This window comes from Melanotaenia boesemani, chromosome 19 (assembly GCF_017639745.1).
Source record: "Melanotaenia boesemani isolate fMelBoe1 chromosome 19, fMelBoe1.pri, whole genome shotgun sequence".
Lineage (NCBI taxonomy): Eukaryota > Metazoa > Chordata > Actinopteri > Atheriniformes > Melanotaeniidae > Melanotaenia > Melanotaenia boesemani.
In genome coordinates, this window is record NC_055700.1 from 28,689,532 (window position 1) to 28,714,920 (window position 25,389).

At 42.4% G+C, this 25,389-nt stretch overlaps 1 protein-coding gene across 3 annotated transcripts in view; it reads right to left on the bottom strand.

Annotated features, from left to right (window-relative positions):
* LOC121629770 (stromelysin-3-like) overlaps positions 1–25,389 on the bottom strand; it is a 44,220-nt gene that overhangs the window by 11,388 nt on the left and 7,443 nt on the right. For all 3 annotated transcript variants that reach the window (XR_006008432.1, XM_041969552.1, XM_041969553.1), the window contains exons 2-3: positions 18,111–18,382; positions 8,592–8,735 (exon numbers count right to left, since the gene is read on the bottom strand). Coding sequence is in view for 2 of the 3 variants with exons in the window: in XM_041969552.1 (XP_041825486.1) it covers positions 8,592–8,735; positions 18,111–18,382 (416 nt within the window). In the remaining variant the exon portion in view is untranslated. The remainder of the gene's footprint in view (positions 1–8,591; positions 8,736–18,110; positions 18,383–25,389) is intronic.

A 25,389-nucleotide genomic window follows, 5' to 3' on the forward strand; every position in this document is an offset into this window, starting at 1 on the left:
TTCTGATGTTGTGATTGTCTGAGTTATGTGATTATGTACTGAGGAGTGTTTTTTGTATCTCAATAATGGGCCCTTAGGCCCAGTGTGGAGATGCCTTTTTTTATCCTCTCCAGCTACATCTTACTCCCCTAATGTTACCTTTCACCTATATCTAAGACAAGGAGCGCTGTAGAAACGGCTGCTGCCTCAGACTGCCTGATCCTGTTTGTGTTATATGTTGTTATTGTCTAGTCTTGGATGGGTTGTACTGGAAACACAAATTTCCCTGCAAGGGATTAGTAAAGTATTTCTGATTCTGATTCTGATTCAACACCTCGGCTGCGCCTAGAAAGTCTGTCCATAAAAGTAGTAATGAACAGAGTCGGTGACAAAGGGCAGCCTTGGCGGAGTCCAACCCTCACCGGAAACGACTCTGATTTACAGCCGGCAATGCGGACCAAGTTCTGACACCGGTCATACAGGGACCGGACAGCTCGTACAGCTGGGTCCGGCACTCCATACTCCCAGACTACCCCCCACAGGAGTCCCCAGGGTACACGGTTAAACGCCTTCTCCAAGTCCACAAAGCACATGTAGACTGATTCAGCGAACTCCCATGCCCCCTCCAAGACCCTGAAGAGAGTGTAGAGCTGGTCCACTGTTCCACTACTGGGACGAAAACCACACTGCTCCTCCTCAATCCGAGGTTCGACTATCCGAAGGACACTCCTCTCCAGCACCCCTGAATTGACCTTACCAGGGAGGCTGAATAGTGTGATCCCCCTGTAGTTGGAGCACACCCTCTGGTCCCCCATTTTGAAGAGGGGGACCACCACCCCAGTCTGCCAGTTCAGGGGAACTGTCCCTGATGTCCACGCGATGCTGCAGAGGTGTGTCAGCCAAGACAGCCCTACCGCATCCAGAGCCTTAAGGAACTCTGGGTGGACCTCATCCACCCCCGGGGCCCTGCCACCGAGGAGCTTTTTAACCACCTCAGCGACCTCAGCCCCAGAAATGGGAGAGCCAACACCAGGGTCCCCAGAGTCTGCTTCCTCATCGGAAGACGTGTTAGTGGGATTGAGAAGGTCTTTGAAGTATTCCCTCCACAGTCTCACAACGTCCCGAGTCGAGGTCAGCAGCCCCCCCACACTGCGGCCTAGAGTGTCCTGTTGCCAAGTGCACATGTGGACACTCTTATGCCAGAACAAGGTCGTTATGGACAGTCCATGACGAGCACAGAAGTCCAACAACAAAACACCACTCGGATTTAGATCAGGGGGGCCATTCCTCCTAATCATGGCCCTCCAGGTCTTGCTGTCATTGCCAATGTGGTTATTGAAGTCCCCCAGCAGAACGAGGGAGTCCCCGGAAGGCGTGCTTTCCAACACCCCCCTCCAAGGACTCCAAAAGGGGTGGATACTCTGAACTGCTGTTAGGTGCATAATTACAAACAACAGTCAGGACCCGTCCCCCCATCTGAACGCGGAGGGAGGCTACCCTTTTGTCCATCGGGGGGCAATGAGCATGCCCCCACCTGCTCGGCTCCTCTCACCGGGAGCAACTCCAGAATGGAAGAGGGTCCAACCCTTCTCAAGGACAGTGGTTCCAGAGCCCAAGCCATGCGTCGCGGTGAGTCCAGTTTTATCAAGCTCAACCTCCCACACCAGCTCAGGCTCCTTTCCCGCCAGAGAGGTGACATTCCACATCCCTAGAGCTAGCTTCTGCAGCTGAGGATAACACTGCCAGGGTCCCCGCCTTTAGCAGCTGCCCAGCTCACACTGCACCCCTGCATAAATAAATGAATGAATGAATGAATGAATGAATGAATGAATGAATGAATGAATGAATAAACAGAACAAGTCTTAGGCTAATTTCTGTATGCTTAGTGTGTCGAAAATTAAATAACAGCGGATAGGTTCTCATCACAGCCAAGCCAACTATATTTATAAAGCACTTCATGATAGCAGCCATTGAACAACGGGCTGAACATAAAATAACTTAAAATATTAAATGATAAAAGACAAGACAATAAAATCAGTAAAACAATAAAATCAATACAAAATAAAAACAATACAAGCAATAAAAGCAAACTCATACTGGGTGAAACAACAACGAAGAGGTGGGTCTTTAGAAGGGATTTAAAACTGAACAGTGATGAAGTAAGGAACAACCACACACTTCACTGCTATGCAGACCTGGATGACTGCAAAATGTCTCCTAAATTCCTTTTTTAAAAAGTAATGATTCAGCAGCTGGGGTGCCAGAAAAATAATGTTAAAACAGAAAAAAAAAAAACTTGTAAAATTACAGTAAAAGTCTGTAATAGAATACAGTGTGTACCTTTACTTTTAAGTTGGATCTTTTCTTTTGTTTTTTTTAATATTTAATAGGAGATGTATAACAATTCAGTACACTGTCAGTCTGGGAGCTTGAACCTAAATCCTCCAACCTCAAGTCCACCTCTAACTACTAGAGCAGGGATCACCAGCTAAGGGATCACCTCTTGGGCAAGTAAGATAAGACATGATAAAATAAGGTAATCCTCAAAAATAAAAAATGTTTAATCTTTTTTTTTTTTTTCAATTACATTTTAGTGACTATAATAAATCTGAAAGTGTACTATTCCAGTGTTTGTTTTTTTGGATTTGTTTGTTTGTTTTTTAAGATAATTATATTTCCTTTTAAAAAAACTTTATATTTTACAGATGAACCACTTTTACTGACGTCACAATGTTCATTTACGCCGCGAAGTTGGGAGGCAAAAAGCTAGCTGGGACGCGCTTCTGCTACAGTGACTATTAACTGTTTCTCATCAGTGATGGCACTAGCAGACCTAGTACTTTCCAAACCAGTTTGGCACTTAGGTGGTCAAACAGGAATATAAAAAACAAACATGCACTTGTTGATGCTCGAAATCCGTATGATTTTCCAAATTCTTGGTTAAAAAACAATTTCTAAACATCCAACTGACTGACATATTCCTACCTGATTTACCTTACCTTGACATCCTACCGAGGCAATCGACAATCACAGGGGCAGAATTAAAAGCATACAAGTCAGATAAAAGGCTTATAAATATTTCATGGCAGGATGAGTACCAGACCTTCAGCTCTGGAAAGTGCCCCAAATAAAGTATTTCCTTTTCATGTCAAAGTCGAGTAAGAAACCAGCAGACGCAGATTACATTAACTCGATGTAGAAATTAGGGATTTCCTGGTGATATATTTAGGAGTTAATGTTACTACCAATTACTGGGAGAAAACATTGCTGTTTAAAGACTGTTCGTTTATTGAGACCACAAAAGAACATACATGTCCACCTTTTTATTAACACCATAAACTGTCATCACCGTGGTGATCTGTGGTGGACGTTGGATTTCAGTGGTCAGTGGACAGTTTCACTGTGGTCACATTTACACTAAGAAACTTTAGAATGTTTTGTTCATTTGCTGTTTCACATAAAACATGACTTAAGTATAAACTTATTATCTGACTGTCCTCCTGGTTACATGAACGTTTCTGTATTTCTGATTGAATGAATCAGAATATCTGTTTAAGAATTAAACAAATGAACCACAAGGATCCAACAAGGAGTAACTGAAAACCCAGGACTTAAATACACAGACTGACAAATTAACCATGGGTGACATGAATGGGCAATCAGACACAGGTGCACTAACTAACTAAGAGAAACCAAAGAAACACAAACTTAAGCCCTGAACACAAAAAGCCAAAAACAAAACTGGAAACATGAACAAAACCAAACACATGAAATCAAAACAGAACTAAATGAGACAAAACCAAAACCATGATCTTAAACTAAGAACTATAAACCAAAATAAATGACAAACATGATCATGACAGAACTACAAAACAGAAACACAGGTCTCTGGAGGATGACCCGGATGATGAGCAGATTAGGGCCGGGTCCCTGGAGGACGAGCAGACTGGATCTCTGGCGCACAGCCAGAGGGCTGCACAGGCTTGATCTCCAGACGATGGGCAGACTGGGTCACTGGAGGCTGAGCAGACCGGATCTCTGGCTGCTGCATGCACAGAGCTCTGGGTGGCGCGCTGGTTGAAACTGGATCTTTGGAAGGTGCACAGACCGGAGCCGAATCTCTGGAATTCAAACAAACATGAGGTCTGGAGGGCGACCAGGAGGTCGCACAGACAGGAGCTGAGTCTCTGGAGGGTGACCAGGAGGCTGCAGGGACAGGAGCTTAATCTCTAGGGAGCTCAGTAGCATCCACATTATGGCGAGCCCAGGTGCTAGAGGCAGAGGAGGAGCGATCTCCTTGACGACGTGGACCACAGGTGGCAGCAAAAGAGCGATCTCCTCGCTGGTGTAGACCACAGGAGGCGACGGAGGAGTGATCTTCTTGGAGCCATAAATCAGAGGCGGGTGAGGAGCATCATTACAATAGACCCAATCAGGAGCAGGACCCAGAAGAGTGGCATCTCGACCAGAGACCCCCTCAGGGACCGGAGACGTGAGATGTGGAGCTGGCTGACGGAGTTCAGCCCTCACTTTTCGGACAGCGGCCTCTAACCATAGGTCAGCTGCTCCAGGAAAGGTGAGGTACTCAGTCCACAAATTCACCAACCTGGTGGCGGTTGCCACCTGTACAAAGGGTGGATAAGGCCCCGCCAGACTACTCAGGTAGGAGTCCTTGGCCAGGAATAAACAGTCCTCCAAATGTTCACGCTTTGTGAGATCCTTATATGGCCGGCTCATTCTGTTATTGGGTCTGTGCTGGGCCGGTTCTTTCTACCTGCTGGGTTCACTTCTGGTCGGATCTTTCTGTCACGGGTGGCAGCGGAGATGAGGACCCAATTGCAGGCAGACAAGGCAGAAGACAGAACTGAGCAGGGTAACCAGGTTTATTGTCCAAAACGCAGGAACAGAAAACCACACACTACAAGGATTAACCACAAGGATCCAACAAGGAGTAACTGAAAACCCCGGACTTAAATACAGACTGACAAATTAACCACAGGTGACATGAATGGGCAATCAGACGCAGGTGCACTAACAAACAGAAACCAAAGAAACACAAAACTAAGCCCTAAACACAAAAAGCCAAAAACAAAACTGGAAACATGACCAAAACTAAACACATGAAATCAGAACAGAACTAGATGAGACAAAATCAAAACCATGATCTTAAAATAAGAACTATAAACTGAAATAAATGACAAACATGATCAAAACAGAAACACAGCCCATGATCATAACACTTTCAAGATTCTCCAGTTCATACTTTTGCCTTCTTTTCGCAGGAGTACAGACAAATACCAAGATGGACGGGACATAGGCTGGGGACAACGTGTTGTCTTTTACCTAGGGGAGGACACAGTTAGCCTGAATTTCATGTCCGTTAACAACAGACTAATGTGAAGTGTCCTGTCCTGGGACGCAATAATGTTAAACCGCTGCAGTTCGCTGCATTTTAGTAACGCATTGCCTTCATTTTTCACAAGATTTATTCAGAATTAGAGCAGCCCTCCATAAATAGACTTGGAAAGCTTACAAAACCAAATTTGCCTTTAGCTTACCACTGACATAGTGCTCGTCTTATATGGTTTGATGGCAGAAACACATTTAGCCTTCGTTCAGTGTCAGTAGGCAGTCTGGAGAATAAAATCCCATTCTTGGGATGTCGATTGGAACATCCAAAGGCACAACATAGATGTACCATTATTTCTTTTTTACATGAAAAGCTAGCTGTAGACCTGAGCCCCATAGCAGTATGCCTGCTTTGTTTATCTTTTTGCCACCCACAAATGTCACTGACGTGCAAGACATGTGATCAGTGATGAAGGGTGGGAATGGTCCATAGAGCTCTGAGAGTTGACATCATGCAATCCCGACATGCAACAGTAAATCAAAACACTGATGGATCGATTGATAACAGCCCTCAAATGCGCAAGTGATAGGAAGAAAACGCAACTTGATTAGGACAAAGTTACACTTACTCTCCCAGTGAGAACAGGACAGTCCTTCGTAGGAAAACTCCAGATCCGAATATCAAAACCAGATTGTGTCCTTTAATATCGCCTCCAGGACTTTGTAAGCTTTAAGGGATTCTAAGTATTAGGATGAGGGAAAATGTAATAAGTAGTTTTATTACAATTCCTAATGGACTACCTACTTTTATTTAACGCATGTTAGACCAACGTATTATGCCTGGATGGTATATGTCGGGGTACCGCAGGTTGGGAAAGAAAGCCCACTCCTACTGCCTCAAAAGTTTGAAAAAAAAGTAATAATTTATACCGGGAACATGATAAGAGATATTGGATATATCAGAGATTTTTAATTTATGTACTTTCTTTGTATATCAAATAGCATCTTCTTGTCATGGTGGGGCTTTGTATGTGTGTCTGAAGTTTGCAGGTGGGGCTGAGCAGGTTGCCATGAGGACTTAGGGCGGAGACTGGAGCCACAATTGACACCACCTGCAGCTCATCATCAGGCTCGTTGTCCTGCTCTACTCCCAGCTATTTAAGGACAAGCAGGAGCTCCAGTCTTTGCCAGATTGTCTCACAATTCTGCGTGGTAATCAGGCCTGCCCTAGTGATCTTATGCCTTGCTTTGCATTTAAACCTAACCTTGTGATCTCTACTCCTCAGCACATTGACATCCACCCCCTTGGAACTTATTAGCAGCTCTGGACCAAGACATCTCCTTCCACCACCTCAAGTTGTACCTGCCTGCTCGCCCTGCCATCCATCCAACACTTCTCCCACAACTGGAGATCCTTCACTGGCGTACCCCCTCCGCCGTCATTTCCCCACAGGAACACAGTAAGCCGTTCCTCCCCGCTGTTATTTCCCATACCTCGTCATATCCACACTAACCGTCTGCACTCTCTTAGGAACAGCATCCCGGACCTGGACCAAGCCTTTCACACTTATTATCAATAAACACTGTTATTTTCTCCCGCAACTCTGTGTGTTCTGCTTTTGGGTTCTCCTCCACTCTACAGCCTCGGATCGTGACACTTCTGATTTAAAATGAAACATAAATGCAGACGACATGAATTCACAGCCAGAGCCAGTCATTTTGAAGCGGATTTTCCTGCTAGTAAACTCAAACTAAAAACTAAAAAAGTCACGTGACGTCCAGAGTTCTGTTTTCACAGCTATGGGCTTTCATGTTATTTCTTGTCAGACATGTCATTTGTTATCTGCTTCCTTAATCTTAGTAGTATTTCCCCATATTTTAAAAATAAAGGAAAAAAAACTGTGAAATAATAGAGGGGAAAAAAATTAATTTCACAGTTTTTTTCTTTTTTTCTGTTTGTTTTTTACAGTTTATAAAATTACTCTGGATAGTATTACCTTGAAGGTACTACATTGAAGAACCTTTGAGTTATTCTGGACAAGAATCTGGCCTGGTTTCCAGTCTAATTGATGAAATGCAAACAGCTCGTTGGGTTGGTATTACCCTTATTAAAAGAGATGTCAAACATGTTTTCATGTAATGCTTTCATCCTCCCTGTTACAAAAGACTTTAATAATGTAGATTTAACAGTGAGTCATAACAGTAACTCGTCAACATGTCAGGACTGGAAGGAAAACATGACTTGTCAGAAGCTGACACCATGAGAGGCTCAGGATCCAGATGTCAAACAGACTAATTGGACGGGATAAAAATGGAGCTGCAGGCTCTGCTCAGTTAAATCTGGCGAAATTATCCAAAGCATTCCTGGTTTCATGCATACTTTGAAACACTGAATAGCACCAGTCACTTTATCTTGAGTCAACAAGGATCACCTTTTTTCATGCTAAATTAAATTTAAGAATTAATTCTTCTAATTCTATGTATCTACAGTCACTTTGATCATTTTAAAATACCTGGATTAACAAGGTTCTGCTTGCCTGATCACTTTCCTGATCCACTTTGATTCAAAGTTTATTACTGTACTTTGAACCAATGTGAGAGGAGCGTTTCTCCTCCTTTCTGCTTTAGTTTACCATGATGAGCTTTAGCATGTAGCATGCTAACTGAGTATGAGATGTAGCCCTCAGGTTTCTCTGAGTGTTAGAAGCTCTGAGCTTGGGCTACACATCCTGTCCACGCCTGTCTTTATTATTTTCCACTTATGAATATGTGTGTGAATTTCTCATTGAAGAGAGATGGACTCTGTCCCAAGAGAGAAAAGAAAAGAAAAGAAAAGAAAAGAAAAATGAAAGAAAAAGAAAATGAACATACAGTTGAAGAAATTTTACTTTTAAGAAAGAAAGTTTAAAAGAAATTTTATCATGCCAGTGTTTAACCATAATAATATAAAATATCTGCATGTGTGAACATCATTCCCCCATCTGTCTACTGGGTTTACTGGAGACCAACCAGATGTCTACTGGGTTTACTGGAGACCAACCAGATGTCTACTGGATTTACTGGAGACCATCCAGCTGTCTACTGGGTTTACTGGAGACCAACCAGATGTCTACTGGGTTTACTGGAGACCATCCAGCTGTCTACTGGGTTTACTGGAGACCAACCAGATGTCTACTGGGTTTACTGGAAACCATCCAGCTGTCTACTGGGTTTACTGGAGACCAGCCAGATGTCTACTGGTTTTACTGGAGACGATCTCTAACCTGGTGAAGTCAATGATGATGTCCGCTTTCTCATTGACGACCTCTCTGAATGTCAGAGGAGTGACTGCACTCCACACTCCGAACGCTTCCTGGAAAATCCGCCGAACTTTGTCTTCACTCATTTGCTGAGGGAAGCGCATGATCCTGGTGGACACAAACACACACGGACAGAAATGTGTTCAAAAACATGTTAAGATAGATTTGAGATTAACTTACATGTTCATGACCCTGAATTGGAATGAGCAGTACAGAAAATGGATGGATGGACGGATTTTATAAAGAAATAGAAAACATCCTTTGAAATCGGATTTGGTTTAATTTTATTATTTCACCCAGGCCTGACACAAACACACACACACACACACATTCGCATATATATATTGTGATGGCCGCCTAGGCAGCAACACACATTGAACCCGGTCTGGTAACCTTTTTCTTCATTTCAGTTAGTTTGGCAGAGTGGTTAACTAATTGGGTGCACACTTTTAGTTGACTCATTCTTGTCACCTTGTTAGTTTGGTTTATTTTCAGTTAATTTGCATTTTCTTTGAGTTACTAGTTCCTGGGGAAGTTGCTGGGTGGGAGGCCCAAGCCTGCTAAGATTCCCTGCTGAGATGGATCTCCTTTGACGAGGCTACAGCCTATTTGGATTCATCCATCTTGCAAAAAGATAGTGGGAGAGGGGTTTAGATTTTCTATTGTTTTGTATTACTTTGTTTGTTCTTTATGTAGAAGTATGATTATTAAATTGTTTAAGTTCTGTTGTGAATTAGTTAAGTTTATTAAGTTAGCTGAAGATGGTTATGTTATGTATTTCCCACTTGTGTCAAAATGGTCTGACCAGCCAGTGTATATAGTTTCCCTTTTGTGTCAGTTTGTTAGGTCAGTTAGTTTTCAGTTCCTTATGTGGATGTTCTGTTTATTTGACCTCTTTTATGGGCCCAGAACTTTTATTTAGGAATTTGTATTTTTGTTGTTTTTTTTGTAAAATTAAATGTATATATATATATATATATATATATATATATATATATATATATATATATATATATATATATGTGTGTGTATATGTATATATACATATATATACATATATATATGTATATATACATTATGTCATGGAAGTGAGTACACCCTTCACATTTTTGCTAATATTTAATTATATATTTTCATATTTTCAACACTACAGTAATTAAACTTTGACATACAGAATATCAATGTTTAGTTTCTAGTTTGGTGTCCTGTATATATTTAATTTCTATAGTGTTAGATATAATGAAATATTTGCAAAAATGTGAGATACTGTATATATATATATATATATATATATATATATATATATATATATATATATATGTGTGTGTGTGTGTGTGTGTGTGTGTGTGTGTGTGTGTGTGTGTGTGGCTTAAATGTGATATTCCTGGAAACCCCAAACTGTGTCTACTAGGTGACTTGGGTGACATTAATATGGTAATTAACTCGACACACATGATTCTCGCAGTCTTATGCATTGCAAAGTAACTATCCTTGTGAACTGTTAAACCAAAAATAAAGCAATCTCTTACTAGACCACATTGGTGTTGAAAAAATGTCTTCCTCCTCAAAGAATTAGTTAGCTGAATCTCATTCCCTCTGGTTCCCTGTGATTAGCTCCATCATTCATTGTAGGTGGAGGATTGTGACCTCATCATTTTGGGGGTTTGATATTGGTGGGGGTGCCTGATGGCTGCGGGTCCTTGATGGTTTCCTCTGGTGGGGATCTGGACTGCTCTGCTATAAGGGTCTGTGTCTGGCCCTGTTAGGGGTTATGGGGAATATGCGGTTGGGGTTGCCTTGTGACAGTGAGGCGTGACTGCTGTTAGGGCCTGGATCTGTGGGCATCAGCCCTGGGCCAAGTGGCTGGGCTGTTCTGGGGCGGGCTGGGCAGGAGTTCTGGGCTCTGATGCCAGGGGGTGGCCCCCTCTCTTGAGGGTGGAGAGATTGGTTGTGCCCTGGTGACTGTTGATGCCACAGGGAATGGGGGGTTTAAGGGGGGGCTGAAGGGTGTGTGCCAAAATGAGTGGGAATGGGTGGTGTCACATGTACTTTTGGGGGAGGCCTGTGTGGGCTCGAGGTGGTGGGCTGTGGGTCTGGGATCTCCCACTGTCCTCCTCTCCCTTCCTCTCTTTGCCTGCAAGTGATGGGTGGTTGCTTTATGGGGTTGGTGGCAGCTCATTGGCTGTGGTTGTTGTGTGTCTTAGTCTTAGGAAAAGCTGTTCCTAGCTTGTCCTGCTTTGGGGCGCCTCCCGGGGAACGGTGGTGCCTACTGCCACCAGCAGCACACCATCTTGAGGGAAGTCCTCTTCCCTCTGGACTCACTTCCCCAGACCCCTATCCTTCTTCACTTTCCCACACACATGTAGGGCATACACATTATGTATGGGTGAAGTGGAGGCAGCCATCTAAGTGGCCTCGTTGGCTGCACCCTATGGTGACTCGCCTCTCAGTTTTAATTACACTTAGTCGTCAAAACACGAGAAACACAACACACAAACAACTTTTGGGAGGAAGGAGGGAGTGGTTGATGGTGGCCTGGTTCCCAGGATGTACAGCTGAAACTGCTGGAATGGGTGCTGCCTTGGGGGAGGGGCTGGCAGGGTCGACGGCTGGGAATCTTGGCCCAATGGGGTCTGTGCAACGTGACCACGGGTTTGGCTCAGGCCTTCCATTGCTGTCCTCTGGGTGGGTCCTCTTCGTGGTGGGGTGGCTTGGGTTCGTTTTCTCAGCTTTCGACCACAGGACAATATCTGATCTAAGAGTGCTGGTGGTGATGTCTGTGGGAAACTTCAGCTGCAAGTTGAGGTCAGCTCTCATTGACCCATCGCCTCCTGGGGTCAAGACTGTTTTATGCTCTGTGCAAGGTGTTTCTGTGAGTACTGTCCCACTGCAATGAACCAGACAAGAGGCTTCTGCTGATGTTAGGCGTGCCTATTAGCAGTGACTCTTTTGCTCTTGATGCGCTCTACCAGCTTCCTAAGCACCTGGTCGTGTCGCCACCTGAAGTGACCTTATACTAAATTAATCTTGCAGCCACATAAGATATGGTTGAGTGTGGCCTGGGATTGACCAGTTCTCTTTCAAGCCAAATCATCTAGGTAGATTGGCTGGACTCGGAAGAGTGCCATATGTGGCTTGGATTAGAAAGCTCAGCCTTGCCTGAGGTATCCTCCACAGGTCACTCCACCCCATCATTCTAGGGAGAACGCCCTCCCACTTTGTCCTCTGTCCTTGCTGAGATTAGCTGATTGACTTGACCATGAGCCTGTCTTCCTCCATTCTCATCACTTCGGTCACCACCATCCACTTTCATTTGCTTACAGAAGCTCTGGACCACACCTTATGAGGCTCTCCCCAGCTCAGCCCACACTTTCCTTGCTAGGTTTTCCCGACCAGCTCTCAGTATTTCAGTCTTGAGATGGCATTGTCCACACAGTCTTCTGCCTTCCATGCTTTCCCTGCTCGGATCTTGATGCTAACATTCCTGACCAGCTGGTCATTTGACTGCATCAGTTCAAACACTAGCCTGGTCTTCTCCAGCATGTAGCTGAGAGACATGTTTTTTAGAGGTAATTGCAGTGCATTTTTTCCAAACAGAACAGTCTCTGAAAGGCATCTAAAAAGTCCCAGCCACGTCCTGATGTAGCTGTTGGCTGTGGCATCAAGACTGTTGATGTTGATGATGTTATCTCACTCATCTTTCGTGGCCATATTACATATTTGTATAGTGTAAACTGAAAACACCAGATCTCTTCAAGCCCTCTTACAGTTGGTTTTTGACTGCTGTTGCCATGTGCCTGTCTTTGAGCTCTGCTGGATATTCTCTTCCCAGACTTTTGATTGGCTGTTCAGCTAACACTGGGATTCTTTCTCCGGCCATTTGGAAAGAGACTGAGACTTGGCAGGCTTTATCTTCATCCTGGCCCAGGACAACTGTTCTTCTAAGCATTTTAGGAGTCGCAATGTGTACGCAGCTGGAGACATCATCCATAAAACAACGCAGAGTTGGTAAGCGGTGCTCTGCACTATTGTGGATTCCTTTGACCATTGTCCTTGCGCCATTCAGAATTACCTCAAACCTCTAGAATAGGTAAGATGTAACAGCCCATCAAATCTTCAGCTTGCCATAGTAGCTCTTAATGGTGTTCTTGATACCCGCTGGCATATGAAATAAGTCTAGGACAAAGCTTAATAACTGGTGTGGGAGACTTGCATTCTCCAAGTCCAGCCATACAGCATGGATCCCAGACCAGTGTGCGACCTGAGAACCCAGAAGCTTCTGCCTTATGGCAGCTTGTGTTTATGTTGTTGTTTTGCAGCAGAAAATTGGTCAGCCTCTTGGTAATCTTTTGCAAAGATTTTTCCTTCTACGTTGAGCAGAACATTGCTTTGTAACTTGTTTTGGAATTAGGGTGGCCACCGCTCTCCACCACTCTGCAGGTACACGTTGCTGTTTCCAAACAACCCTCACCAGTTTCCACAGTTCTTTCAGGACTTGTGGACATCTTTTGTAGGACTTGTAAGGAATCCCATTTGGGCCAGGGGCAGAGCTTGACATTGCTTTTTGAATGATTGCACTCACTTTGCTCAACTTTGGTGGAACCATCTCAAACTCACAGGATGGTGCAGCTGGTTGGGGCACACTCATTTCCATAAGTGGGTCCAAAGTTCTTCCTTTTCCATGTTCAACATGCCACTCTTTTTCTCCTCTGGCAAACTTCTGACCATCCTGAAAGGATCTTTTAGGAATTTTGAACATTGCCTTTCCTTCCTCTTCCTCTTTTTCCTAATGTGTTCTGCCCTGCTGAGTGATGTTTGGTGACTCCTAATTTGCTCTGAAAAGGCTTCCATACCTTCATTCTCATGCTCCTCTGCCTTTTTTCATCTTTGTGTAGTGACATCAAAACAATAAAAGAGAAAAGATGGTACAAAGCCTGGCCCGATGACCAGGCTCTCTGGAGTTAAAAGCCAATGTAAAAATATGAGTTTTTGAAAGAGATTTAAATTCATTCAAGGTTCTGGCAGATGTTACAGAAAGAGAGAGACCATTCCAAAGTTTAGGGGCTGCTGTATTCCTTCTTCTCAATTTGGCCTAACCAGCTAAGGCATTTATCGTAGATGATATCACCGAAGATGTTCACTCTGCTTTCTTCACTGCCCCAGAGCAAGTTCAGGATGACTGCCAGGTTGTCATACAGACTTTTCCACACTTCTGTGTCCTTTGCTTTTGGCCACTTGATCTTAAGTCTTCCTGACAGGATTGTTTTCCTTACTTCTTTGTCCTGTTGCTTAGATCCTTTCTGCAGTTTGGTGGTTCACCGGGGAGTTGGTGTCAATGGGTTCTGGTGGAATATGTCCGTCTACAACAGGGGTCTTGGTAGTGCTGTGGTGCTCAACCTGGCTCTGTGCCTTTCTTGTCTCACCCTCCTCAACAGCGCAAGGTTGCTTCTGGTCATCCTGGGACCTCCTTTCAACGATGTTGAGAGCTTTAAGAATTCTTCATTCAACCGCATTTCCAGGACCCGAGAATCTTCTAATTTGCCGTTGCCTTTCCATTTGTTACCGTAGATCCTGTCCAGATTAGTTCTTCTTCCATCCCACCTCTCGGAGGACCACTGGGCTTCTTTTATTTAATTTTGGAAGATTGATGTTACTAAAGTCTCTGAAAGTGTTATTTATCTTGTCAGAGTTTTGGCTGATAATTCCTTCTGAATCTTTGACAGAGGAGATTGTTGTTTTCTCCTTGTTTGTTTTTAATTAATTAGCCAGATTTGTTCCAGGTTTGTTGCCATGTTTAAAGTTCTCCAAGCGAAGTCTTTGCACCAAGAGTTGTGATTTCTTCCTCTATTATTTCATTAAGTTCAAGTTTAGCTTTCCTTATATTGTTCAGTGTGTGTTCTTCTGGGGATTAATTAATAAGAGTTACTTCTCTTTGCTTAGGATTATAGCAAACTGAGTGCACATGTGAAAATTGGGCTGCTAAAATATCTATTGTTGAGTTTGATAAATGAGTTTCCTGTAAGAGGACAATGTCTGCCTTCATTTCCTGCATCTGACTGAAAACATTTAACCTCTTTTTTCTTGTACCAGCTTCACGCACATTCCAAGTGACAAACCTGATCTGACCATAGACATTAGGCTACATGCATATTACCGAAGCATGTGTCTGTGTGCATCCCACTGCTTCTTTGCGTGCACGTGTATGTCCAGCACTTCTTTGGAATTTGCTGGAGAAGGCTTTGTGCAGTAGTCTGACTTTCCCATTATCAATACAAGATCTTGTTAAAAATTAATGCAACACTGGATGAAAATAAATCTTGTGACATTGCAAAAACATATCGAATCAACGTCACAGAAAATGCTGCCGGAACCAAAGCTAAGGCAGTCAAACCAGTATTAGAGTTTGTGACTTTTTTCTTTCAGGTTAATCATTAAAGATTCTGGCCCTTCCTCTCTCACGAGTGTACCAAACCAACTCCTAAGGTTATGCAACATGTGGCCTCCCCTCCCTACCACTTACCTGTGAATCGTCATAACTAAATACAGAACTCATTGAAGAGTGGAAGTGATTAGTTTGTCATTCATAACTTCAAGGATAGATAAAACAGGCTCATCCTTCTCACTGATTCAGTAAGAAAATTCAAAGTTTATAGTGCAAATATTATTGACAACACTAAGGGTGTTTTTTGTTCAGTTTTTGCTGTTAATTTGCCAAAAGAGCGAAAATGCCATGATCTTAAAATTTAATGACTTTAGTAAGCTTTACAACATTTTTTCTTTTTATATATGTTTTGACTGGCACCAGGGTTATGATGGGAGACCTTGGAAAAATTTTTAATCGGCAAGGGGCCCCAAAAGGTTTGAAAACCCCTGCCTTGAATTCTCTAAGCTAACTTATCATAGAGAAACTCAGTATGGGCACAATATTTTAATTAATCATTGATGATTATTTTTAAGTATATGCAGGAGTTTATCTGGTTGATAGCACATTTAATAATCTAAATAATATCATGGTTTCTGAGCCATAATGTACGTAAGCTGAGAGGGGCCGGGCTCGCAAGTCTTTTTTAAACACCGTTTTCTCCTAATAACGAGATAATTCGAGAAAACTCAAGACAGGCTTCCCTCTCCCCAGCCATATCATCAGCTCATCCGGGGGGATCCCGAGGCATTCCCTGGCCAGCCGAGATATGTAGTCTGTCCTTCTGATGGGACGTGCCCGGAATACCTTACCAGGGGGGCGACCAGGAGGCATCCTGATCAGATTCCCGAGCCACCTCATCTGGCTCCTCTTAATAGAGAGGAGCAGCGACTCTACTTTGAGCCCCTCCCGATCACTGAGCTTCTCACCCTATCTCTAAGGGAGAGCCTGGCCACCCTGCAGAGAAAACTCATTTTGGCTGCTTGTATTCGCAATCTTGTTCTTTTGGTTACTACCCACAGCTCGTGACCACAGGTGAGGGTAGGAACGTAGATCAACAGGTAATTCGAGAGCTTTGCCTTTTTGCTCAGCTTCCTTCTCAACACAACTGACCGATGCGGAGTCCGCATCACTGCAGACATCACTGCGGCCTAGAGTGTCCTGGTACCAAGTGCACATGTGAACACTCTTATGCCTGAACAAGGTTTTCGTTATGGACAATCCATGACAAGCACAGTCCAATAACAAAACGACACTCGGATTTAGACCAGGGGGGCCATTCCTCCCAATCATTCCCTTCCAGGTCTTACTGTCATTGCCCATGTAAGCATTGAAGTCCACCAGCAAAATCAGGGAGTCCCCGGAGGGAGAGCTCTCCAACAGTCCTTTAAAAGAACTAAAAAAATGGTGGGTACTCTTAACTGCTGTTTGGTGCATAAGTACAAACAACAGTCGGAACCCGTTCCTCCAACCGAATGCTGTAGGAGGCTACCCTCTTGTCCACCGGTGTTAACCCCAACGTACAGGCACCAAGTTGGGGGCAGTGAGCATGCCCACACCTGCTCTGTGCCTCTGACCAAGAGCAACTCCAGAATGGAAGACGGTCCAGCCCCTCTCAAGGACAGTGGTTCCAGAGCCTAAGCCATGTTTTGAGGTAAGTCCAACTATATCTAACCAGAGTAAGTTTGTATATTAATAAATTATATTGGATTTTATTGAGTGTGTTTGTGGTCTACTGGGAGAATTACAGACCTCCTCCAAGCATTCCTGCTTTGGATGCAGCAGTCTGTGTCTGAAGGAGCTCTGCAGGGCTATTAGTGTTTACGGGGGAACAGAGCCGTTCTGTACTGGGATGCTTCAGAACAGCAATGGACACAAGCTGACGTCAGATCGAGCAGCATTCATCACTGATCAATATGCCTAATTTTACTTCCACCAAGTCTGACAAAGGCTAAAATTGTGACGTGTCTCACTGTTAAGTTTTAGAAATCACTCATTTGCCCACATATAAACCATGACTTTAGCCCCTCCCATCAGCTTTCATGGAGTCTGTTTTGATCAATGAAATCAGGTGTCACACACTTACTTTTGAGCACTTTTGGCACTGAAGCCAGTTCAGCTGTGAAAACAGTGGTGAAAACTAGGAGAAAGCCTTCAACATTCACACGACACCGCTGTAGTACATACTACAAGGCTGCGGGGGGGCGCTAAAGAGTAAAACCAAAGCTAGAGCAAAACAATGCATGCGCAGATAAAGGCTCACTGCGTGTTGCAGGAAGTTCACATTGGAAGCAGAGAAGAGAAGATGGCTGAGGATTCACTCCGAAGCAAAAGAGAAACATTTCTTTGGACTAATGAAGAAGTTGAGCTTCTTCTTCAACAAATGCTTGACTACAAAGCATTAAAAACTTGAGGAAGGGTGGATTGGGAATCAGCGCGTGTTCGTCACATTGACGTCATATTCTCTACTTATGCGGTTTCGCTGTCCACACAGTACCGCATACGGTAGAAGACTCAAACCGATCCACTTTGGTACCTGGCTTCAGACATGGCCGGTTTCATGGAGGCTAATCCCTGGCTTTGTGGGGATGAAAGGGTGGTTTGCTAAAATACTTTTGCGGTTTTACTGCAATCCGGCGTTGTAGGGACGGCCCCTTAATCATCTTGTTATCTCGACAAAACAAACTTAGTTATCTCGATAGAACAATTAAAAAGTCAGGACAAAAGGAAATCATGGAAGACGTTAGCCGGACAGCACTAATGCTTATATGGTCTGAGAAGCTCAGTTACATCACTAAGGACACAGTCAGCTTCTCGTCCTGCAAAGCAGCACTAAAAACAAACACAAACCTACACAATCAGGAATGAAGCCTGGTTTATCTCTACCTTTTTGCAAATCTTATTTACACACAATAAACATTGTTCTGATTATGTAAGAAAATAAATATTTTAAAATAAATTTCTGCCTTCAAGAGGTCATGTGGTGTTTTCCATTCAAACACAGGGTGATGTATACAGCTGCAGCCTGAATAAAGTATACACAGATTGTTTGTATTTCTTACTTGTAAGTGAGGTGAATTTTCTCCCATCGTCCTCCAAACAGAGCAAATCTCTTCCTGCGCTGCTGTCTGCTCAGGCCTCGTCTCTGCAGACCGTAGTGTGACACATCAGGCTGCAGTAATGTGGAATGGTCTGGGACTCCACATCGCCAGCGTTTCCACATCTCAGTTTCATTTCTGGCTTTCAGAGCAGACTGAACACATCCATCTGGGTTTAGTGTTTGTCTACCCCCCATCTTCTTCAGACCAGCTGGATCATTTCTGCAAGGCCACCTCTGTCAACACACAGAAACAAAGTCTTTATCAGGTTCATCTTCATGTTCTCATATCTAGTCAGCCAGCCACATGACAACTCAGAGCATCTAGTTGTGTAGACATGGCTGTAGTTCAAACTGAGTATCAGAATAAGGAAAAACTCTGTGTATTTGGTGTTAATAAAAGTACAAGGTTTAATTTCTGCACAGCTTCATCCTGTGGTATCTCAAGATTGTTTGGGAACCAAACAGTTAAATCCAAGACTCAGATTTTCAGGCTAAAAATAACAGCTGGTAAGATCATGGTGCATAGTCCTTCTAACCTCCAGGAGCATTTAACAGGCAACCCACATGTTAACTGATTGCTTCCATGTTCAGCACACAGAATATACAGTTAAAGTCAGGGGGGAAGTGCAGGGTTCCCCTGTGTAAATGCTACAAGTACAAGCATCCGACTTCTCAATGAGCAAACACGATGGCATGTTAACATGAAGGAAGATACGACCAATTTTATTTTTATAAGTTAGCTTTTTTTGCACACCATCTTTCTTTGTTTTATTTTGTTTTTAATGTCTAGGATGCTTTCTTGTTATTTATTGTTTTGCTGGTTTTATTATTCTTATTGAGCAGAATCCCTTAAACCAGGAGTGTCAATTTTAATTCAGGTTCCACATCATCTGGTTTCCAGTGGGTAGGACAAGTAAAACAACAGCATAAAAAAACTCTACATTTTCCTTTTGTTTTTGTACAAAGAAGTACAAGTACATTATCAAGATGCTTGCATTTAATAAACTATCCTTTGACATTATGAACAACCTGAAAAAAAAACTATTTGACAGAACAGAACCCCTTCAGGTAATTTAACCGACAATCCAGTAGGAATTTACCATACCTTTAGAGAGTTTTATGAGAAACTGTACAAATCTTAATGTCCCCACGCCTTGAGGGAAATGGAAACAGTGCTTGATAAGTTAAAAATTTAAAACACTGACAGATAATGAAAATGGTGTATCAGTGGCCATCCAGAATATTAGCAGAGGTAAAATATGGGTTCAATGTAAAGTCATAAAGATGCAGCTGTAAATGAGTGTTTGCAAATAATTGTTTTTGTGTTTGTGTTTGTAAATCAAGTTTGTCATCCTGCAAAAAGAAAATCTGCCTGAAACAATTAAGTTTGGGAATATGCAGAAAAGGATTTACATGGCTGTAAAAAAGATTTGTATTTGTGAAAAATGATAGAAGTTCTTTTGCAAACATCCTGTCCACAGATGCAAAGCACAGTACAAATGGCTGATGAGAACCTACATCACTCCAGTCAAACGGAATCGCTGGTCCCCTGACATCCCAGACTCATGAACCAGTGTTTAGAAGAAGAAGGCACATTGTTCCACTGTGTATGGGATTGTCTTACATTGCAAAAGTACTGGAAGAGAGCTGTTGAAATCATATGTAACATTGTTGAGTGCAAGTGCCCTGTCACTCTAAACTATGTATAGTAAGTATTTATCCAGATAACTTTGTTTTCAATTCAAAACTGTCTGTTTTAATAGAATCTGGACTTCTGTTGGCCAGGAGGATGATGTTATCATAGAGGAAAACAGACCTATCCTCAATAAAACTTGGATGAGTGAATCTTGTGTTGTCTTGTTGCTGTGTTTGTTTGTACATTTATTTATTGTTTATTTATTTATTTACACAACCACCTCCAGGGTTTACAGAGAATGGTCTGAAGAAGTGAAAATACCCAGTGAGCAGCAGCTGTCTGGCCCAGAATGACTTCTTGATGTCAGAGGTCAGAGGAGAATGGGCAGACTGGTATGAGATGACAAAAAAAGGCAGCAGGAAGTTAAATCCGCACTGGTTCCAACCAAGGTCTGCAGAACAGCATCTCTGAACTTACTAAACATCCAGCCTTGAAGCAGATGGGCTACAGCAGTAGAAGACCACACCGGGTGCCTCCTGCCAGCAAAGAACAGGAAACTTAGGCACACAGACTGACCAACACTAGACAACAGAAGCTGGAGAAACAATGCCAGGAAAACATGGATTCATCCTGCCTTGGATCAATGCATCAGGCTGCTGCTGGTGTAATGGTGTGTACGTTATAATAACATTGGTTTAACCACCACAGTCTATTGTATTATTATTATTGTACTATAGTATTGATAAATGTACTTGTATAGCACTTTTCTTGTTATGTGGTCACCACTTTACATTACAAGTCATTTTCACCCCTTTATACACAAACTTATACAGCACTTCTCTTGTTATAGAATATGTGGGGTTGCCTCCTGATGTCTCACTTCTAAGCCTGAAATTGATCTGCTAACTTTCTGGTTGGCAGACAACTGCTCTTCCTCCAGAGCTACAGCCGCCCCCGCAGTGTAGCATCTTCTGATGGCTGCAGCAGGATAGTACACCACGTCACAAAGCTCAGATCACCTCCACCTGCACTGAAGCATCTGGTGACTTCATAATGACATCAGATTAGCACTGTGATAAGATGCTGTGATTGTGGTTTCATTCTCATTACTCATACAGTGAAGTCAGCTGCGTGCTGATTGGCTGTACCACTCTAACAGGTGATTATTGGTCCAGTTCAGGCTGAGAGCTGCTGTGTTGGCTGTTTGAAGAAAAAAAACAGAGGGCTAAACCAACATCGGCTGTCTGCGTCCACCTAGAAGGTGAAAAGGATCAGCTGCATTTTTTTCCTGACATATAATTAGTTATGAGAGTTTGTTTTTTCAGGTTAGATAATGATTCATCAGCAGCTGAAAAACTGAGCATGTTTTATTTTTCTGTTCTCCAGGTGAAAACCTCCATACAGTCTGTTGTTGGCGTTGCACCATCAACATTCCCAGCCTGTCAGAATCAAATTATGATTTATGAATCTACGCTCGTCCCAACAACCACCCGTCCCGTCGTCAGCTCAGACAAACAGCATAGGAAAAAAGTCTCATTAATCCATCCTCCCTGGATGAAGTGGAAGTTAACAAGTTAACCCCTTAACACCTACATTTACTTACATTTAGATCAAATTAAATTAACACAAATATGTTAAATTATATAGTAAATAAACTAAAAACAATAGACAAATAAGATAAATAGATAAATAATAGTAAATCAAATCAATCAATAAATAAATTATTTAGATGAAAGGTTGTTACACAAATAGACAATATCAGTTTTTTTTTAAATAAAAAACATTAAAGGTTAACAGATTAACTGGAGTGTTCAGTATACAATCTAACTAGTTGCCCCAGATAAACAAAGTTTTCATTAACTCGAGACGGTTTAATTAACTGGAAAGATGTGAGATTATGGAAGTTAACCTGATCAATCTGTAAGTGCATGAGGTTGTGGAGGAAACTTACTAAATTGAAAGTGAAATTTCACTAAATCTTGTTTTTATTTCCAGCCTACATGATGATTTCTAGTCCAGCTTCCTTAAAGTAAGTGATGAAGTGTGAATAGTTTGCAGCAGGAAGTTGGCGTGGACGTGGTTTTAGCTAAAATAATGCCAGACCACTGACCTCTCTGTTACACTGCAGCACTGCCTGGATAACTCGTTTTACACATAAGCAGTGGAGAGCAGTCACATGGCACCACTAGCATTCATTATAAATCCTTCATCTTCATCATCATTCTAACAGCTAAATTGTATTTTTATGAACATGATGTTTTTACACTGAAATTATGGTGAAAAGTGGATCATTGCTGATATCGGGTTCGGATCAATATGGAGACCAGGAGATCTGGAGCCAGAGATCATCGAGGAGACATTTTAACATTTTATTCTTCCTAAATAACTTACTGTTGTTTACCATAACAGAGAAACAAGAAGCTGAAAGAAACCAAACAAGAGAACTTTGAGACATTTAGTTGGATGATTGGAAAATAGATTTGTTTTGTTTTACATTTCTTCCTCTTACTGAAATCATTAGAAACATTTTAATGTCATTTGAATGATTGATCAAATAAAATAAAAAAAAGTACGGATTAGTTTTAACTGTTACTGAACTCGTCTTATTTACAATTATTCAAATTACACTGAAAAAAATAAACCCATGCAGATGTAAATGTAACATAATTAAATCTGTGATGTTGACAATGTGAGTAAATTCAACTTTAAAATGACAGTAACACACTTAAAGTAATATTGAAAGTAAGAAAATTAAGTAGATTTCAATTAAAAATAGATCATTCAAACTCTTAAAATTGAGTAGATAACACACAAAAAAATGACGAGGATTGCTAAATTTAAGTTGACTTTACTTGAAAATGTATCTTTTGTGTTTGAAAAATTAAGTTGTTGATACAACAAATATGCTTGTTTTACCTACATAATAATTTGATGCAAAAAGTTGCCTTGATTTTATTACGTAAATCAAGCTGGAAATTTATATCAGTGTAAATTAATTCATTTATTTTATGTTTTTCCCTCCAAAGTTAATCTAAGACATATTTTTAGATTATTACTAATAACAACTAGATTAAAATGAAGTTATATCCACTAATTATTTTCTATTAAATCCAAAGTTATATTTTACAGTGCCTGTTTCTGGGCATTTCAGACTAAGCTGCTGCAGAGCTGTTTTACATGGCTGCATCAAACGCTCAAACATCTCGCTGCAGTGGGTGAATGCAGGTATGAACATGTGCAAGTGAAAAGAGGTTTAGCTCACACACCCAGAGAGCTGTAACCCTGCACAGAGCTGCAGATGTCTGGAAAGTCCCTGCTAAGTCATGACATTGGTCATCCTCACCGTAACACAGTGTTATGAAAGCTTTCCAGGATGCTAACAGAGGAAAATGCTACAACAACAGGTCCAGAGTCTGATCTGACTTCCTAAAACCACAAAACACACATCTGCTGACTTCTACTCCCAACATCAGCAGCATGGACTGGAGTAAATGGTGCAGAGAGTGGAACCAAAGTTTCAGGGTAAATATTTACCCTCAGAAAGTCTCAACCATGAAATGTTTGCATGCAACTTGTCTGATTATGCCTAATGAAGGCAATGTTTGCTGCATATAAGGAACCAAAGTATGCAGAGATCAGAGGCTCTCTAAACTCTGATTCATCGAAGATAATCCTAAAACATGAGGATGATAAAAGGAAAGCATCAACAACACAAATCTAACATTTATCAGCTGCTGCTGGAGGTCGCCTGGTTCTGATCCAGTTTACTCTGCAGTAAACAAAAACAAACCCCATCAGCTGACCACCGGTCCAAACACAGCCTCCTCACTTTAAACAAACATTTTGTTTTGATCTTTTTTTTATATTTTTATTCGGATCAGTCAATGGTTTTTGTTCTTGTCAACACCATTTTTTAACAAGATGCTGAAAACAGGAAGAAACCAAATTCTCCCCTACAAATTTCTTTTTAATCAAAATTTTGAATGTTTATGAGAGTGATGATGGTTTGATGGAAACAGTTCAGGATGTCTTGTACTAGATCCTGTTCTGGATCTAAAAAAGAAATCAAATGTGGAAAAATGTGCTTTAAACACATATTCAGTCTGAAGGATAGCAGGGTGCACGTCCAACAACAAATCATTTCTCTGCTGTAACAATGCTGCCTGATAATAAATCTGATATGGTTGTAAAGTCTGTTTATTAGCCTTTTAAATTGAGCTACATTAGGAAGGGGTTGTAGCCATGAACAACTGTCCAGATCTTTGGGTGGACATTATGTTCCGCCATGTGCCCGATCATACACTGTAAAATAATAACATAGAATAAAAAAACTGCAATACTACAGCAGCTGGGGCCCAGATTACTGTGGAATAAAATGCAAAAATTAAATAATAAAAAAAAAAAATAGTTGTAAAATTCTAATAAAATTTTATTCATCCATTTTCTTAAGCTTATCCGGGGTCAGGTCACCGGGTCAGCTGCCTAACCAGGGAAGCCCAGACTTTCCTGTTCCTGGCCACATTCACCAGCTCGTCTTGGGGGATCCTGAGGCATTCCCAGGCCAGCCAAGAGATGTAGTACTTCTGGTGTGTCTTGGGTCTTCCACAGGGCCTCTTCCCCGTGGGACCTCACCAGGGATTTGTCCAGGAGATTTCCTGACCAGATGCCCAAGCCACCTCATCTGGCTCCTCTCGATGCGAACTCTACTCTGAGCCCCTCCTGAATTACCGAGCTTCTCACCCTAAAGCCCCTTTAACTCTGAGACCATGCCCAAGTGGAGGAGTTCAAGTCCCTTAGGGTCTTGTTCACAAGTGGGGGAAGGATGGAGCAGGAGATCAACAGGCAGATCGGTGCTACATCTGCAGTGATGCAGACTCTGCATCGGTCTGTCGTGGTAAAGAAGGAGCTGAGCCAAAAGGCAAAGCTCTTGATTTTCCGGTCGATCTACTTTCTTACCCTCACCTATGGTCACGAGCTGGGGTTGTAACCGAAAGAACAAGATCGCGAATACAAGCGGCCAAAATTTGTTTTGTGACAATAAAATTCAATAATAAAAATACAAGCTCTAGATCAGGGGTAGCCAACGTCGGTCCTCGAGGGCACCAATCAAGCAGGTTTTCCAGATTTCCATGCTCCAACACACCTGACTTAAACTAACAAGTCATTGTGGAGATCCTTATAGGCTGTTGGATCCATTTAATTTGAGTCAGGTGTGCTGGAGCAGGGAAATCTGGAAAACCTGCTGGATTGGTGCCCTCGAGGACCGACGTTGGCTACCCCTGCTCTAGATGAACAGCTCTAGAGAAGTGGAATGCCACCTCTCTGGTGGGAAAGGGCCCTAAGGTGGTGCACAAGGTTGAGCAGTTCCAGCTAGATATTGTTGGACTCACCTCAACGCACGGCTTGGGCTCTGAAACCACTGTCCTTGAGAGGGACTGGACCCTCTTCCATTCTTGAGTTGATCCCTGTGAGAGGCAGCGAGCAGGTGTGGGCATGCTCATTGCCCCTCACCTTGGCACCTGCTGGGGTTTACCACGGTGGATGAGAGGGTAGCCTCCCTCCACCTTGTTTGTACTTATGCACCAAACAGCAGTTCAGAGTACCC